This window comes from Lycium ferocissimum, chromosome 8 (genome assembly GCF_029784015.1).
Source record: "Lycium ferocissimum isolate CSIRO_LF1 chromosome 8, AGI_CSIRO_Lferr_CH_V1, whole genome shotgun sequence".
In the NCBI taxonomy this organism is placed as follows: domain Eukaryota; kingdom Viridiplantae; phylum Streptophyta; class Magnoliopsida; order Solanales; family Solanaceae; genus Lycium; species Lycium ferocissimum.
The window spans coordinates 33,889,430-33,907,975 of NC_081349.1; the positions used below are offsets into that span (position 1 = coordinate 33,889,430).

General features: G+C 32.3%; 1 protein-coding gene across 2 annotated transcripts; it reads left to right on the forward strand.

Annotated features, from left to right (window-relative positions):
- The first annotated feature begins 2,211 nt into the window (after positions 1-2,211).
- LOC132068169 (beta-hexosaminidase 1) lies at positions 2,212-12,689 on the forward strand. 2 transcript variants are annotated; one of them, XM_059461667.1, is made up of 15 exons: positions 2,213-2,606; positions 4,839-4,922; positions 5,736-5,771; positions 5,898-6,009; positions 6,129-6,199; positions 6,283-6,413; positions 7,368-7,384; positions 7,538-7,586; positions 8,345-8,445; positions 8,529-8,588; positions 9,381-9,414; positions 9,962-10,060; positions 11,119-11,178; positions 11,264-11,514; positions 12,254-12,689. In XM_059461667.1, the coding sequence occupies exons 1-15, from the start codon at positions 2,247-2,249 to the stop codon at positions 12,427-12,429; spliced, it is 1,641 nt and encodes a 546-aa protein (XP_059317650.1). In that variant the 5' UTR covers positions 2,213-2,246; the 3' UTR covers positions 12,430-12,689. The 2 variants fall into 2 exon arrangements, with proteins under 2 accessions (XP_059317651.1, XP_059317650.1); XM_059461668.1 differs by lacking the exon at positions 5,736-5,771 and having other exon boundaries at positions 2,212-2,606; positions 4,839-4,958.
- Positions 12,690-18,546: the final 5,857 nt, after the last annotated feature.

The window sequence follows — 18,546 nt, forward strand, 5'->3', positions numbered from 1 at the left end:
TCATTATGCTTCTACAACACACCAAAAGTTTTTTTTTTTCTCATCAATTATGACCCCGTCACAATCATATCATATATACCCAAAATTTCCAATAAGCATTCCTTTTCATCCTCCAAAAAACTGTCCTCAAATTCTTCTCAATTTCTACTCAAAAGCCTTTTCTTCTTCACATTAATTTTCCATTTAGTCAACTCTCGTTCATTAAAATCAACGCATCACACTACAAAGCTTGATGAATCACTCACACATCTATGGCCTTTACCTTCTTTTAGTCCCAATTTATCACTTATCATAAGTGGAAATTGTGTTGTCATTAAACATCTATTAGATAGTTAAATAAATTAAACACATAAAATATGTCAATCTCCTTTAATTACACAACATCCGTCTCAAATGGAACAACATAAGGTTTTTATGGCTTATTGAAATTAATGCGTATAATTAATGAGTGCGACATATTTTAAGTGGTTAACTTATTGATAATGATAAAACACACGCGCAAATTTTATCTAAAATTCTAATGTAAGTGACTAATAAAAATATTTTATCACGTGTTCACGTGCTCAATTGAGACAAGTACTACTATATTAAGAAAAAGAAAAAAAAAACAAAGAAATATGATCATCATTATGCTTCCACAAAACACCATTTTTTGTTTTTTTTGCATCAAATTATTGACCCTATCACAATCATATCATATGTACCCAAATTTCGAATAATCATTCCTTCAATGCCTCCAAAAAAATGTCCTCAAATTCCTCAAATACTTCTCAATTTCAACTCAAAATCCTTTTCTTCTTCACGTAAAATTTTCCAATTAGTCAACTCTAATTCATTAAAGTCAACAACACACCACAAAGCTAAGATGAATCACTCACATATATATGGCCTTTAAGGACTGGGCTCCTCTCCATTTGTTAGAATTAATGGCTAAGATTTAACTGATTAAAATAAGTCCCTAACCATGATTTACATAATTAATAACTTATCCATAAATATATTAAAATATTCTCTCTCTTCGTATTTTACGTTTCCCAACTAAAAAATTAACTCAAAAAGGAATTGGAAGATAAGATTGTAACTTATCAATTCAAAAATATTGAAAGAGGGATTTGATAAAGAAAAACAAAAGAGATATCACCAATTGAATAATGGTGATATCATGTAGATAAAGAAAAACAAAAAAGATATTACCAATTGAATAATGGTGATATCTTATATAATTAGAAATATATTCTGTGAATTAGTAATGGAATAATGGAATATATTCTGTGAATTTGTAATATCACAGAATTAGTATACCACCAGTTGAACAATGAATCTAATTCTGCGGAGGAAGGAAAAAAAGTGGGAAACGTAAAATAGGAAGAGATAGAATATCTTAATATATTTATGGATAAGTTATGAATTATGTAAACCATGCTTAGGGACTTATTTTAGTCAATTAAATTTTAGCTATTAATTCTAATACATGTCATGTGTCCTTAATCTAAGGTAGAACTTAGGAAAAATGGAGACAAGGGAAATGGAGAGGAGCCCAATCCGGCCTTTTACCTTCTAAATTCACTGCCAGTAACAATACACTCTCTTTTAATCCCAATTTACCACTTGTTGTCGTCTTCTTTAATTACCCATAACAATTTCAAATAAAGGTTTTATGACTTATTAAGGTGAATGCATATAATTAAAATGCGTGGCATATTTTAAGTGGTTAATTTCTCTATATAAAGAGCATCAAAAATACACACAAAATTTAGAGAAAATTACACTATATCTTAATTGGGACAACAATGCTATCAAAATTGACCCATTTTTTTAATTCTTACAAAAAATGACTCATACTTCTCTCTCTCTCTCTCTCTTATATGTTTGTATATGTTGGTATAAGTGTCAATATATGTGTGTATATGCCTGTATATTTTGGGCTATTTTTTGTAATATAAGTTTTGGGCCATGTTTTTGCAATGAAAGTGGCCAACATATATATTTCTGAAAATTTTCTCAAAATTTATCTAATATTTGAATCGTAAGTAGCTAATATAAAAATAATTTATTATGTATTCAGATGCTCAATTAAACAATGTTGTGTATTAAGCAATAGAAAAAAGAAAAGAAAAAAGAAAAAAGAAATAATCTTTTTTTTTTTTCCCATCAAATTATTGACCCCATCACAATCATATCATATATACTCCCAAAATTTCCAATAATCATTTCTTCAATTTCATCATCCAAAAAAAAAAAAAAAAATGTCCTCAAATTCTTCTCAATTTCAACTCAAAACCCTTTTCTTCTCCACATTAATTTTCCAATTAGTCAACTCTAATTCATTAAAGTCAACGCATCACACTACAAAGCTAGATGAATCACTCACATATATATGGCCTTTACCTTCTAAATTCACTTCCGGTAATGATACACTTACCGTTGATCCAAATTTAACACTTGAATTTACCGGTTATACCGGTAGTGGGTCAGTTGTTATTGAAGAAGCATTTGAGAGATATAAGAAGATTATTTTTAAACATGGTTCTAATAAGTTATCTAAAACTGGTGATTATTTTGATGTTAGTAAAGTTACTGTCATTGTTCATTCCGATAACCACGAGGTAATTTTTTTTTTTTAATTTTATAATAATTATTTGTTTCAATTTGCTTATCTTATTGTATGAAATGTAATACTCCCTCCATCCCAATTTATGTAATAGTGTTTCACTGGAATATATTTTTGTGTGGATATATATCATTTCATTAAGGGTATAATGGGCATTCTAAAGTTAAATTGTTACTCCCTCTGTCCCAATTAAGTATTTTAGTTTGACTGGCCACAGAGTTCTAAATTGAAGATGGGTATAATGTACTAAAATGTCCTTTGAATCTCGTGGTTTTGAGCTTGTCATGTAGTATGTTTGAATTGTCAACTTACTAAATACAGAAAGAGACACTTTTTTTGGGACAGGCGAAAAAGGGAAGTGAGACGGTTAAATTGGGACGGAGGGAGTATTTGTTTTGTTTTTGCTTTATCTTATTGTTGGGATTCATATTGTGTTGAATTGTGTGAAATGTGCTCCCTTTGTCCCAATTTATGTAATGGTGTTTGACTGGTTATAGAGACAAATGAAGACTTTTGGAACTTATGGTCTAAAATAAGTTAAAAATATTTGTGTGGCGATATATCTTTCGATTAAGGGTATAATGGACATTCTAAAGTTAAATTGTTACTCCCTCCATCCCAATTTAAGTGTTTTAGTTTGACTGGCCATAGAGCTTAAAGAATAATTGGTGACTTTTGAATGTTGTGGTTCTAAATTGAAGATGTGTGTAATGTACTAAACTGTCCTTTGAATCTTGTGGTTTTGAGCTTGTCATGTAGTATGTTTGAATTGTCAACTTACTAAATATAGAAAAAGATACTTTTTTGGGGAAAGACTAAACAAGAAAGTGAGACGGTTAAATTGGGATGGAGGGAGAATTTGTTTTGTTTTTGCTTTATCTTATTGTTGGGATTAATATTGTGTTGAATTGTGTGAATTGTCTAGTCTAAAGATATGATTTTTTTTATTTATGGATTTAAGTTATATAAACTGACAATAGGTCACTTTTAGTTACCCACCAATGTATTTTAGTTAACGGTCTTATAGTAGATATACCAATATATGGTTACGAAACCCGACATATATGGTTCTAAGTTATCTAAAGCTGGTGAATAGTTTGATGTCAATAGGGTTATTGCATTGTTCATTCCGATAACGATGAGTTTTTTTTTTTTTTTTTTTTTTTTAAAATTAAACTAATTATTTGTTTCGTTTTTTACTTTATCTTATTGTTAGGATGAATATTGTGTTGAATTGTGTGAAATGTCTCGTCTAAAGTTATGATTATTTAATGGATTTAAGTTACTCCCTACGGTCCACTTTACTAGTCATCCTTACTAAAACTAGATGGTTCAAAATAGTTGTAATTTTAGAAAACTAAAGATATAATTAACTGTTAGTTTCCACCTTTACCCTTACGCAATAAATGTGGAGAGAGATTAATGTGGTGAAAAAGAGAGTAGAATTAATTAAGATCAAAGAATAAATAAGGATAATTTAGTCAAATTCAAATTATCCTAGTTAATGTTTAAATAAGGGGCGTGCAAAAAAAAAAAAAAAAGACAAGTAAAACGGACCAGAGGGAGTATATAAACTGACCGTAGTTTGATAGGTCGAATTTTACTACAATTACTTGAAATGCATTTGGATAACATCCTTTTTCAATCCACAAACCTGTCAATTAGTTAACCATCAACATACGGTAGTTAATGGTTGTATAGTAGATACTGAGTTATTGCTGCAAAACCGGAGATATTATTGTGGCAAAGGATGAACAAAAATTCCAAAGCTCTGATTCAAGTTTCTCTCGATTTTTTTACACTATCAAGTGGATTTTAGCATGAGATAGCCGGTTTGTTGAATTATGTGGAATTTCTTGTCTAAAGATATGATTTTTTTTTTTTTTTAATTAATGTTAGTTATATAAGCTGACAGTGTAAAGAATTTTAAATTGAGATAGCACGACAATTATTTTACCGGTTTACCAGTTAGTGCTTTATTATAGAGGTTTATATGTAAATATTGTATATGTTGTCAGCGCATGGAACTTATACTTGTATTTTTATCTATTTATGATTGCTACATGACATTTCGTATGGCCTAATTCTGGACCTTTGATCACATATCGTGTTGAGTTGTGTGAACTACCTTAATTATTTATTTATGTTTGCATCAATTTGAACCTTTTGACACTTAATGGAGAAATTAGGAATTGATGTGTTGAATCGTGCCTTTTTTTCTTCTCAGTTGCAACTTGGTGTTGATGAGAGCTATTCGTTATTGGTGTCAAAGAGCAATGAACATTCAATTATCGGGGAGGTCTCTATTGAGGTAAAGTTACAATTGAGTAATGTTATCAACATTGACGTGGTGTAACTTTTCTTTATTTCTTGTTCTAAGTGATTTGATCTCTATTTGTGAATCCTTTTTCTGCCCATACGCTCTCAGTTTGAGAAGCTATGTTTTGTACCATGCAATAGGATAGTGGTTGATGAAAGTGATATAAAACTTAACCAAATAGGAAATAGAACTAGAACGAAATCTCCATGGAAGTTAAAGAATACGTATAATGCTTAGGATGTAGAGAATGATTCGCCCATTCTACTTCAGAAGATAAGTTGATCTCCAACGTATTTGGAGAATCTAAAGAAAAAGTATATGCTGATAGCAAATTAGTAGGGAATTTAAGGAGTCAGAAGAATGTCGAGTAATGGTTCCTAATAAATTGTTTTTCATCCCAAGTGAAAGGTAAAACACTATGCTTTATTAAAACTTTCCAGTATTTTTTTTTTCCTTTCCTATCGATGTTTTCTTCTATTGCTACTCTTTTCCTTATATGTGGAGAATTTTGGTCATAACTCTTGCTCTAGCTCTTGATAGTAACCTTTGCCTATTTTATCATCTCTTTTGTTTCTCTCTGATAGCTGGATTAACTAGCTAGTCTAACTTTATCATAGTGACTTAACTTGTCCAATCCATACTGTTAACCCACTTACAAAATAAAAAAAAATTAACAGAAAAGTCTTGTCCTGTAATCTCTTCGTCTGACTTTGCCTGTTACATAATGAGGTGCTAGATTGTGCATTCTTTAGTTGGATTTCTATAACTAAGAGTACATAAATAATTTTTTCGTCAACTCTGCAGGCAAATTCTGTTTATGGTGCACTAAGAGGACTTGAGGTACGTATGTCGAATGAATATGTTACAGGGGTTTATGCCACTATGATTTATCTTAGCGGAATTTGGGATTTATGACTGGTAATTTTAAATGCTTACTTATAACAAAAAGCAAACCCTTTTATGCAGACCATGAGTCAGTTATGTACTTTTGATTATGGGGTTAAAACAGTCCAAATTCACAAGGCTCCGTGGTTTATTCAAGACAAGCCTAGATTTGCATATCGCGGGCTTATGTTAGGTAAGACCCAATCTTTCGTGCTTTAAGCTGATCCAGCTAAATTCTAGGGATTCAGTTGGATATTGCCTTCTGTAGAAAACTAACTGATCTACTTGCTGTATTGCTGAATTGTTTTGCAGATACGTCACGGCACTATTTGCCAATTGAAATTATCAAGCAAATAATTGAATCCATGTCCTATGCTAAACTTGTAAGTTGTTGAATCTTATTTTACTAATCCAGTTTTGTAACAGGTGATTCCTTATTTCTGATATTGATGATTGGAATCAGTAGAATGTTCTTCATTGGCACATCATAGATGAACAGTCATTTCCTCTAGAAGTGCCTTCATACCCAAACTTGTGGAAAGGGGCATATACAAAGTGGGAACGCTACACCGTCGAGGATGCTATTGAAATTGTTGAGTAAGAACTTTTCCCCCAACCCAGATAATTTGAAGTCTTTTTGGTATGAAGGATTTCCCCCTAACTTCTTCAATAACCTTGAGCACAGAAAGTGATTTTTCCTTTTGTTGCCTATGAGTTTTGAATAAAGGCCCCAAAGTGAATCAAATACTTTGAGCATTTTCTCCATATTTCTTAGAGAAGAAAGTAAAAAATCAAAGGGTGGTGGCTGGAGGTGTTAAAATCTTCAGCTCAAGTGGCTGTTAGAAAACCATATGTAGTATTCTAAACAATTGGTTATATGGTTTAGTGAAGAAATTGACGTATGAGCGATCGATTACGAGAGCTCGACCGATCAGACCGGGAAGAAGAGAAAGAAAGGTCAATCTCTTAAATTAATGAATTGCTCCACATTCTAGTTGCTTGATCATCTCTGGCTGAAAGATTAGAAAGGTCTCGAGTTCTTGGCTTTTAGTTATTCGTATTACGTGCCATTTTGGCCAAACCAAATATTGGATCCCATTATAACACTTAAATTTAGTCAAAAAGTGTATTATGAGATTTAGTTCAACACATTAACTGGATCATATTGTACGGGGAACTTTCAAAGAGAGCCTTCTTCTAGTGTTGTCTTGAACGAATGCTATGAATTTAAAGTTACAATTTTAATGATTGAGTCAAATAAATTGAAAAGGAAGATGGCAGCAGAGAGATTGTGGAGGGTGCAAGGAAAAAGAGCTAGCGACTTTGGTTATTTAATTCTAATATCTAGGCTTCCATTCAATTAATTGTTCTGGATATTATTAAAGTTTCCAGAAAAAAATGATAGAAAGAACTATAATGGTCTTTTATGTTATTATTTGTTTCAGTTGTTTGTTCTGTTTTTGGCTTCTCCTCAGATGTTCCTATATTATAAATTGACGCTGACAGAGTTCTCCTTGTTTCCTTGTCTTCATGATGTCACTTCAATTGAAGCTTTGCAAAGATGAGAGGTAAGTGGCATCTTTGAGGTCTATGCAAATGTTTCGTTACCTCATCTAAAGCTTTTTGGTTGTTGGTTAATGCAATACAGCTAAACTTTTCTTGATAAGTAAATAAAAAGAATGTTTTGTCCTTTTCTAATTCCAAAAGTGTTACGTACACAGGTATCAATGTTATGGCAGAAGTTGATGTTCCTGGTCATGCAGAATCATGGTAAGTGCTTTAGAGTATTGGTTTATTCCTCATACTATTTTGGGTCTATAGAGCTTCTTTTAGAAAACTATGGATCTTTGGATTTTGAATTGCTGCTGGTTTGCCTTAATTGCTCCTCTCTTATCTGACTAAATTTCCAGCAGGCTTTAAACTAATTCCATTAGTGTGGTTATTGCATTAAGATATCAATGCTTTGGCAAAAAGCACAAAAACTTTGAGAGCTGTACTTTTGAGGTGATAATTGGAAGAGTTTTTTTGTGTGTATTGAGTTCTTTTACTTTTCAGATTGGTCTTATTTGGTCACCATTCCAACCATCAAATTATGATTTGAAATAAGGAAGAGTCCTGCTTATTTTGAAAGCAAAATGTTAAAAGAAAAAACAGAAAGAAATATGGAAGCATATGATATTTGCATGGTGAAAGTAATTATTCTACTTAGCCTAATTCTTTTGAATCTCTGCCCTCCCTCCTAACTGATAAACTTAGAAGCATTGAAATTTCAATAAACTTGGTTGATAGGCATTGTTTATTGTGTGTGTGTGTGTGTGTTTTGGGGGTGGGGGGAGGGAAGTGAGAGTGGTAATAATGCTTCAGATAAACTTTTTCTAATTAGTTCTGCTTGACTCCTTACCAGTATAATTAATTTAGTTCCAACATTATCTTATTCTTCAATTTTCTTATTCGCGCTAGGTCATCACTCCCTTCAGTTTGTTATAAATTTATGTTAGTGTCTCAGTTTGGTTTTATTCACTCTACAGGGGTGCAGGGTACCCTGATCTTTGGCCTTCTCCATCTTGTAAAGAGCCCTTAGATGTTTCAAAAAACTATACTTTTGATGTGATAACTGGCATCCTGTCAGGTTAGTTTGGAAGGTTTCTCCTGAAGAAATCTACCATTTTTTCTGGAATTGGGATGTTGAATTTTTCATTTTCTTTTTTGCAGACATGAGAAAGATTTTTCCGTTTGAGCTCTTCCACTTAGGTGGTGACGAGGTCAACACATGTTAGTATTATTTTTCTATTTTTGCAGAAATTCCCTACATTTGTTGCATTTCTAACTTTAGTTAATATCCTTTGACCAAAAGAATAGAAAACAATTATGTGTATATCCACTAATGTCAAGTTAACGCAACTTGTTGCTTCAGAATCAAAACTGTGAAGATTAAGGAATCATTGGCTCTAGAAGTATACTAATTCAAGATACCAAAACTCCAGAAAAACCAATAGCAAAAGGACAAAGTGTCTTGAGAATTGAATTCTTTTGTATTTTAGTTCCTGCATCTTTGATTATGCAGTTTACGCTTGTTTTCTTTGTAAGGTTTAAGTTACTATCTTCTTTGGTTCTTCTCTTAGATAAAGCAATTGCAAAATAGATTGACTATTTTTAACAGTTTTGTTTTTCTATGTAGTCTTTTTATTTGTTGAGAAGCAAAAGAACTGATAACTTAGGATTTCTTCTTCCATTATTGCACTGTAAATATTTCTTCCGCTTTCTTCTCGGCTTCTACCGAACAGTTGATAGTGATATTCTCTTATAATGGTTGTTAAAATAGACATTGATCATTTTTTCTTCTGATGTCACTTTTGTCCTTTCCTCTTTTTCAACAGAACTCTCATTATATGCTAATCTTTCTCACCATGCATGCACTTACACATCAAAAGAAAATGATGGTTATTGGATCTTTTTGTGGTTGAGCGTCATTACCGCAGCCCACTGTCCACAGCTCCCCACCTCCCCCAGAAAAATATGGGAGGAACAATTGAAAATAAGTACTGAATATTGTTAATTTTGCAGCTTGTTGGACAACTACTCCACACATCAAGCAATGGTAACCTCCCTCTTCTTATGTCCTTTCTGTTTTTGAAGTTCCATATATAGGTTGATGAAACTGCACTAGCTTGTTTTTCGAACAAAAAATGTGCAGTTAGTATTTCGGTCATGGAAATATCCCTCAGGCCAATATTGCACGATGCCTATGAAGAATAGTGGCAACTATATCTTGATGACTTATATCAAAGATGCTGAAAATCACTAGCGATCCTACGTTTACCAATATGGATCTTATGTTTCACACATTTACATAAACCAATTCGTGCTTCAGTTAGTGCAGGAGATACTTTGTTTGAGAATATATCCCAGGCAGTACTCGAAATGCCATCTGTGTTTTATTTATATCAATAAAGGACTGTGGAAGTAATTAGTCATTATGTATGTAGTGCTATTTATGGCATTTTATATTTTAGATTTAGATGGATATTGGATGGTAACCTTCTTTCTAATTTGCTGACAACATGCCCAGATTCATCTCTTTAATTATGTCTCCTATCTTTATTTTTTCCTCTGCAGTGCTGTTCATCAACTCGTTCTGTTTGCAGGCTTCAAGATAATAATATGACTTCGAAAGATGCATATCAGTATTTTGTACTCAGAGCTCAAGAAATAGCTATATCACGAAACTGGACACCTGTTAACTGGTAATTTCTCTTATAAATGCTCTCTATCACAAAGAAAGGGCCCAGTTATACTTGTAAGTTCATGCTTTTCTTCCTTATAATCAGTTAAAATAGGAACTATGAAGATTCACTAAATAATACTCCCTCTGTCCCAATTTATGTGATATATTTTCCTTTTTAGTCTTCGAAAAAGAATGATACATTTCTATTTTTAGAAATAATTTAACTTAAAACTTCCCCTTTTATATATCCTTAATGAAATGATTTACAACCACACAAATATCTATGACTTGTTCTAGACCACAAGTTTCAAAAGTGTTCCGTTCTTTCTTAAACTCCGTGCCTAGTCAAACTATATCACATAAATTGAGACGGAGGGAGTAGATAAAAAATTAAGCAGATTCAAATCAGAGTGATGATTCCGTTGGGCTGTGGTTCCTTTGAACTCGCGGGGCTAGATGTTTTCTTTTCTATTTTCCTATTTTTTTCTGTGATTTGGCAAAGGTATTAAAATTAGAATTAAAAATGTGTTGCAAAAAACGTAATTGGAGGACATGACATAATGAATTTAAAAAAAAAAAAGTAATTGGAGGACATGTCGGGCGCTTTATTTAGTTTCTTGTACTTTAGAAATCATTAGGAGAAGTTATTCTATGACAATAAATAAAAACAAACCGATGCGCCTCTTTTTGTTTTATAATTTTTACTCCCCCCCGTCTAATTTTTGTGACACACTCTCCTTTTTAGTCAGTCCCAAACAGAATGACACCTTTCTATATTTAGTAACAATTTAAGTTAAAATGTCCATTTTACGCTTAATGGGATGATTTATAGCCACACAAGCATCTATGACTTATTCTAGATCGCAAATTTCAAGTCTTTCTTTCTTTCTTAGACTCCGTGCCCAGTCGAACATCGTCACATATTTATGGGACGGAGGGAGTAATAAAAGCTTGTTTTCTAGAAAAGGTGATAGAATTTGCTTAATGCAAAAGCAACCGGGAGCATTTATTTTGGGTTGAGTGCAGCCATTTGTTTTTATCTAATGTATGATGTGGTCTGTGAATTTGCTATTGTAGGGAGGAAACCTTCAACACATTTCCGTCTAAACTTAACCCACGGACTGTGGTGCATAACTGGTGAGGATCGGGTCTGACTGGATTTATGCTCAGTGATATGATAGGTTTTTTAGTTAACACTACCATCTGAATCTTGTTGGTGTAGGTTAGGTGGTGGTGTTTGTCCAAAGGCAGTCGCAAGTGGTTTTAGATGCATTTATAGCAATCAGGGTTTTTGGTATCTTGACCACTTAGATGTCCCTTGGGAGGAAGTCTATTATGCGGAGCCACTGGAAGGAATAAAGAGTATTTCCGAGCAAAAACTTGTACTTGGAGGTGAAGTATGCATGTGGGGAGAAACCGCAGATGCCTCTGATGTTCAACAAACCATATGGCCACGGGCTGCAGCTGCAGCAGGTATTTATTCTCTTGGATATGTTGGATTACACAACACTTAGGGTGTGTTCGGTATAGAGGAAAATTGTTTTCCGATTTTCCCATGTTTGGTTGGTCAAAGTTTTTGGAAAATATGCTCTAGGAAAATAAGTTCCTTAAAAATGAGGAAATGAGTTCTCTAGTAGATGTAGGGAAAACAAGTTCCACAAGTGGCATTCCACATTCATTGTGTCCTCCCACCCTCCAACATACCTCATCTTCAACCACAACCCCGTAGCCCTCACTCCCACCATCCTACACCCACACCCTCCCGCTTCCACCTCCCATAGTATTTGTCTAGATTATATACAAATGTTTTTAGGATAATATCTTTTGCTTACGCACCGAACACAAGAAAATAAGTAGGAAACCCACTCATTCTCCTGAAAACATTTTCATTTTCCAGCAGGTATTTATTCTCTTGGATGTGTTGTATATCACAATTATATCTTGTCCTCCTCTTTAGTTATGATGGAATTTCTCACAGGAGCGTTTGGCCAAAGTGGCAGAAGAATGGCAACTTTTTCTGAAACCAAGATATTTATTTATTTTTCATTTTGGTATTGACGTCTTTGTTTTACAAGACGTGTGATGAAACGGAGCTCAATCACCGCTGATATTGGATCTTTCACTCAGTCTTTTGCTGTCATATATTTGGTTTTCTTTCTCCAGAAGAAATTTCAAGCTTGCTAATGATACTGCTCTTTTATTTACCTTCTAGAACGGTTGTGGAGCGACAAGGAGGCCACATCGTCAACAAATACTACTTCAGCTGCATTGCAGAGGCTGGAGTACTTTCGATGCCTCTTGACAAGACGTGGTGTTCCAGCTGCTCCCGTTACAAATTTTTATGCTCGACGTCCTCCATTGAGGCCAGGGTCATGTTATGAACAATAACTAGTGTTGTATCATCAAGTCCGATCCGTGTTCTGGAACTGGTAAGTTTGCGAAGTTCGTGATCTAGTAAATCTTGTCAACTTGACGCTGCTGTATAGTCTCCTGGACTTATGAAGGATCCCACTTTGAGATTGTCTCTCGTTTATTCGCTTAGTTCTCGGGCTCTTCACTGTATTATTATGGTGTTTTCTTAGTGTGAATAAGAGAAAACTGGATTATCTTTGCAAGACTTCATTGCTTAAATACTTTGGATTTGGCAATATTTCCCCTCAGGTATTACATTCAAACTAGCAATTTCATATATTAGTTCACTCCTTTCCTATTTTAATATTAGGCGAAAAGAAAATCCCCACAATTTTTTTTCATGACCGAGAAATGTGTCTCGTGCGAACTCTTTGGGCCAACTGCAACCTTCGAAACTCGGAGATGATGTGTCCGTCACTCTACTCTTGTCACTTAAATACCTGACTTAGTTTGCTAGGCACTGGGCTCGAGCTTAGTGACCTAAGACACAAGAAAACCTCCATAATTTTCTGCCAACAACAACATAACGTAACTTAGTGACCTAAGACACAAGAAAACCTCCATAATTTTCTGCAACATGACGTACAGTTCTAATCATGGGAATAGGGGGAGACAAAAGGAGCCGAAAAAAGAGGATTTTTTTATTTTATTTTTATTTTTTATAATGATGGTGTTCAATCAGTTTGTGCACATTTTAGCTATTTTAGCAAGTATCTACTTCGAGCACAGATATTGGATAACTAAAAGAAATATAAATTTTAGCTCCCAAAATTTGAACATCTCTACCAGCCAACTAGCTAAGAAATTTTGGGGACAACGGGGTTTTCTAGCATTTGCAGTGATAGTGACCTTAGAGGACTGCGTTGGGATTATAGATTAGAAAATGACAAGCATAAAAAAGACTAGAACTTGACTGAACTTTCCTATAGAATTCAATTAGAACACAAGTGGAGTTAAATCTGGAAAAGAGGCTTGGCTAAGAGATAAATAATCAATATTATTGACTTAGCAGGTCATTAGACAAAGACATTTGAATTGAATTTTCCAATTCCCCTTGTGACTTTAAACAGTTAAAACAAACAATCAAACACTACTCACTTGTATTCCAATATTTACATCAACCAAATGAATGCAAGACATGTACATTGTGTTTTGCTGTCTTGCATATATAAATTTTAGTTCTTTAATTATGATACGCATTCTCACGATAATTTTTATTTCGTGCAATTCACGAAATAGGCATTTTTAATTTTTTTTTTTTTTTTTTTTTTGCAATTGTGTAATTAAAACAGCATTTGGATTAAATGAACGAAGTTGATACGAAATGCAAAAAATTGCAACAAAAAAAAAAAGAAAAAAAAAATTTCGTTTTGATTCACGAAATGCAAGGAATTTTTTTTTTATTTTCCTTTGCATTTATATAGGCATTTTTTTTGCAATTCGTGAAATTAAAGCCTAATTCAATTAGATAAAAACATAGTTAAAAAATATAGGAGAAAGAGTAGTTGTAAATTGGTGAAAGAGTAGTTGTAAATTGGTGAAATTTTAAACGCTTTGATATCCGATATGCATCATATGACCGCATCTATTATCTTTCGTTCTGTATTATATACATTCAGGGGCAATTTACCTTGTTCCAAGTGATGTCAATATGTCATGGGACACCACTAATTTTTTTTTTTATCCTTCGTCAATCTATATATATATATATATATATGTATAAGTAAAACAAAAATATTATATATATATATATATAAAATATATATATATATATATAATATGCCACTATCGGAACAAAAGGGTTTATTGGTTCCTTGGTGAGGCATCCTATATTTCTTTTGAGAGGTTGATGGTTTAAGATTTGCTATGTTTTATTAAAAAAAAAAATTGAGCCTTTTTCTCTTAAAATATTAGATGTCAGCAAGATTTGAACCGTTAATCTCCAACCAAATAGGGAGCAAAAAGACAAAAAAACAATGGAGACACAATAAGTTCTTAAAGGCAAATTGACATATATTTAACATCAATACGCATTAGTTATATCTTTTTGTCTTTAATCGAATGGTTCCCATGTACATAAATTTATTAGCCATCATATGACGCATCTATTATCTTTCGTTCTGTATTATATACACTTTACCTTGTTCCAAGTGATATGTTGTTGATCTTTTTATTAAATGTTAAGTAAAACAAAAATATTGAGTATAAATATAAAAAATGCCACTAAACAAAAGTTGTGTATTTGAAGTCAGATTTGCTATGTTTTATAAAAAATAAAAAAAATTGAAATGGTAATATTGAAGTTAATCTCCAACCAAATAGGGAGCAAAAAGACAAAAAAACAATGGAGACAAAATTTTAAGTTTAAAAATACTAGTTATAGCTTTTTGTCTTTAATCGATATTAACACCCCGAATACGAGAAATTCGGTAATATTGAAGTACCCTCAAAATTTTAAGTTTAAAAAACTACTCAAATATTAACACCCCTACGAGAAATTCGGTAAGCACAATTATAAAACCTTTAGATAGTTAAATAAATTTGAAAAATTGCATTTTTTATACTAAATGAGTAAATGTTAAGTTTGAATCCATTATAAATGAATAGTGGATGCAATAATAATAATAATAATAATAAATATCCATTGTCAAAAAAATATTAAATCTTTACTAGTTAACTTTTTCAGCAAGTGGTCTTCCCTAATTCCTGAAATAAGCCAGTTTAAAGGGTCTTCTCCACTCAATGAATAAATTTGAGTGAAAAGGAAGCACTAATTGATTGTGAAGTTTGAAATATGACTCACATTTGCATTATTATTGCAAACTCAAATTATTCTACACGGCATTCACATTTTTCTTGTGCTTTCTCTTATTTATTTATTTATTTATTTGGAAGTGTGACAGGATCAGATTCTTCTTAAATTGATTATCAATAGGAAGAACAAAGCTATTTGCTAGGGCTACAAGATATTCCACTTTCCTTATTTTGGGGAAGGAGCGGTGGTGGTGGGGAATGATCTTAGGCTAATTACATATATTGCTATCATGTTTATATCAAATCAAATCAATTAATTTAATTATAACAGTTAAGAATTAATGTGAGAATGCATATCATTCAATCATGGTGAAGTCGATGCAGATATTTATATGAAAGACACCTCTTGTATTTATACAGATGTAAAATCATAATCTTGAGTTAGGATTAAGGAAGTGTATCATTAAACTCCATTGAAACAAGAATAACATTTGACGGAATCGGAAGAATTGGTACACCACACGTATTCAACAACAGAAAAATGGTTATTGGGTATTGTTTATCCACACACATAAATAAATTAATATCATACTTTCTAATTTATCCACCACTTGGACCATGTTATTATTCTTTTCAAGCTATAAACCAATTAAGTCTAAATTCCAGCACTTTAACTAGCCTTGTCTAATAAAATTGAAGATTTTTTTTTTACGGAAAGTGCCAAATATATCCTTGTACTATCAAAAAAGGATTAAATATACCCCTCGTTATATTTTGGGTTCAAATATACCCCTGCAGTTATACTTTAGGTTCAAATATATTCCTCCTCCGTTAAACTTGTCCAAGGTGGATACCAAATGTGACCTGACACTGACAACTCGGTGAGGTGGACACAACGTGACATGCCACCTATTTGGCTTCCACCTTGGACAAGTTTAATGGAGGAGGAGTACATTTGGACCCAAAGTATAATGGCATGGGTATATTGGAACCCAAAGTATAACGAGAGGTATATTTAGCCCTTTTTCGATAGTACGAAGGTATATTTGGCCCTTTTCCCCTTTTTTATTTTATTTTTTTATTTTTTCAATATATATATATATATATATATATATATATATATATATATATATATATATATATATATATTGAATAACAGTAAAAATTTATGTTCATCCGATAAGTAGGCATTTGGACATGCGATTTCATCTCATAAGATGAAATCGACGTCTGGACATGCGATTTCATCTCATGAGATGAAATCCCAAATCAGCCAAAAAGGCATGATTTGGGATTTGAAATCATAATTTCAAAAAATATAAATGTAAAATTTGCCCCATACGTTTATATTTTATAAAAAAAGACCCATAAATTGATAGATATATTTAACAATCATGTTTACCAATCATAAGTTGGTAAATATATTGTTCTCACCATATGGGAGGACTATATTAAAGAGTAGTTACATTACTATTTATGTTAAATTTTTCTTTTTATTGAATTAAAGTTTGATCAATTGATATTGTATTTTTTAGAAAAGCCTTCTAGTAGCATATTAATTTTATTATGAACTATGATTTACTCATTTGGTAAGATTATATAAGAATTAAGAAAATTTCAATGATTTTCATAACTTGTGAATTTTTGTATTTATAAAAAAATAAATTATAATTTAAAAAATTTAAATTGCATATTCAAACATAATTTCTATCTTGTATTTCGTCTCATGTCTAAACGGCTCCTTATACCAAGTCAGTAAATGCTTGGATTTGTGTTGCAAAGAAAACGAGAGTCAAAAATTAGGAGCTTGACCGTTCTTTACATTGTCGATTAGTGAACATCACATCATTTCATTATTCTTTTCTGATCACTTGCTTTTCTAACCATCAAATCAAAGGGATACTATTTTATTTTATTTTACTACCTGTGAGACATATTGTCCTCCTAAGCTTAGTATGATCAAATGTTAACAAAATAAATTACATATATCGTGTAGATATATCAATTATTACGTATTATAGATATTTTTTTTATGACATAGGAACCGCATTTACTTCTTTCTATAAGAAATGGCTCGGGCTTTCTTATCTGATAGCTAAAACCACACATGAAAGGTAACCCGCACTAGGCAAGCCTCGTGCGATGAGTTCGACCTAGAAGGCAAAATCCCCTGCTGTCGTAGGCAGGGGATTTCGAACCTGAAACCTTCATTATGAAAGCCCTATGCTCAATCAACTAAGCTACCCTTGCGGGTATGTTATAGACATATATTACCCTTAATATATAGATTATATGAATTCGAACATCCTTGATAAAATTCCTAGATCTGCCACTATCTCCTGTGATGCAAAAAAACAAATGTTTAGTTAATTAGACGCGTATTTTAGAAGAAAAAAAAGATTTTAACATTTCATTTTCACTTCATATACACCTCATACTTTAAAACAAAATATAAAACCAATTCAATTATCACTATTAAATGCAAATACAAATTTCGTGCCAATATGTAACAGAAAAGTCTTATCATATCACTAACGTGAGTCCTTTAAATTCAACGATATTTAATAAGCAAGATACTTGTGACATTCAAACTTCTTGTCCTCTCGCTTGCCTTTATTGGAAAGAGGAGAATTGGAGAATATATAACTGTTGATCTTATAAATTTTGTATGAAAAAGGTTTTACTATTACTGGATAAAATTGTTAATCCTACTGGATAAAATTGCTAATCCATAAAAGGTTTAAATATTACTGGATAAAATTGTTAATCCTACTGGATAAAATTGTTAATCCATAATTGTTAATCACAGTATGACTAGTAATAGGATATATATTTAACTGTTTTATGAGATTTTCAATTTGCTCAAAAGGAATTTTTAGACCGTGGTAAAAAGATTTATAAATTGCAAGGTAAATAAAAACAGGGCGATTTACTAAGTAACTATCTCAAAAAGGGACAACGATGAAAATTGTCACTTTTCTTTTTTTGCACAGTTAATAGAAGAATAGATTAGACAATACTGAAATGAGATTAATTTTGACTACCACCAAAAATTGTGTTGGGGTTGTAAGTATATGTTCATTCTCAACTAAAGATCTTGGGTTCGAGTTTAGGGAATGAAATCGCCTCTGATAAGGAGTGTTTTACCCCAAAAACGAGACTTCTCGGCGCGAATTCATATTTGAGGCTCAAAGCGTATATCAATTATCAGATATCGAGTGAGGAAAATATAAAAGAATAGAAGATCAAAACTGGGTATTTGCTAAACTATGCCTTGTTGATGTAAAATGTGACAGCTAAACTATTCAAAAAACACACTTGTTGATGTAAAATGTGACA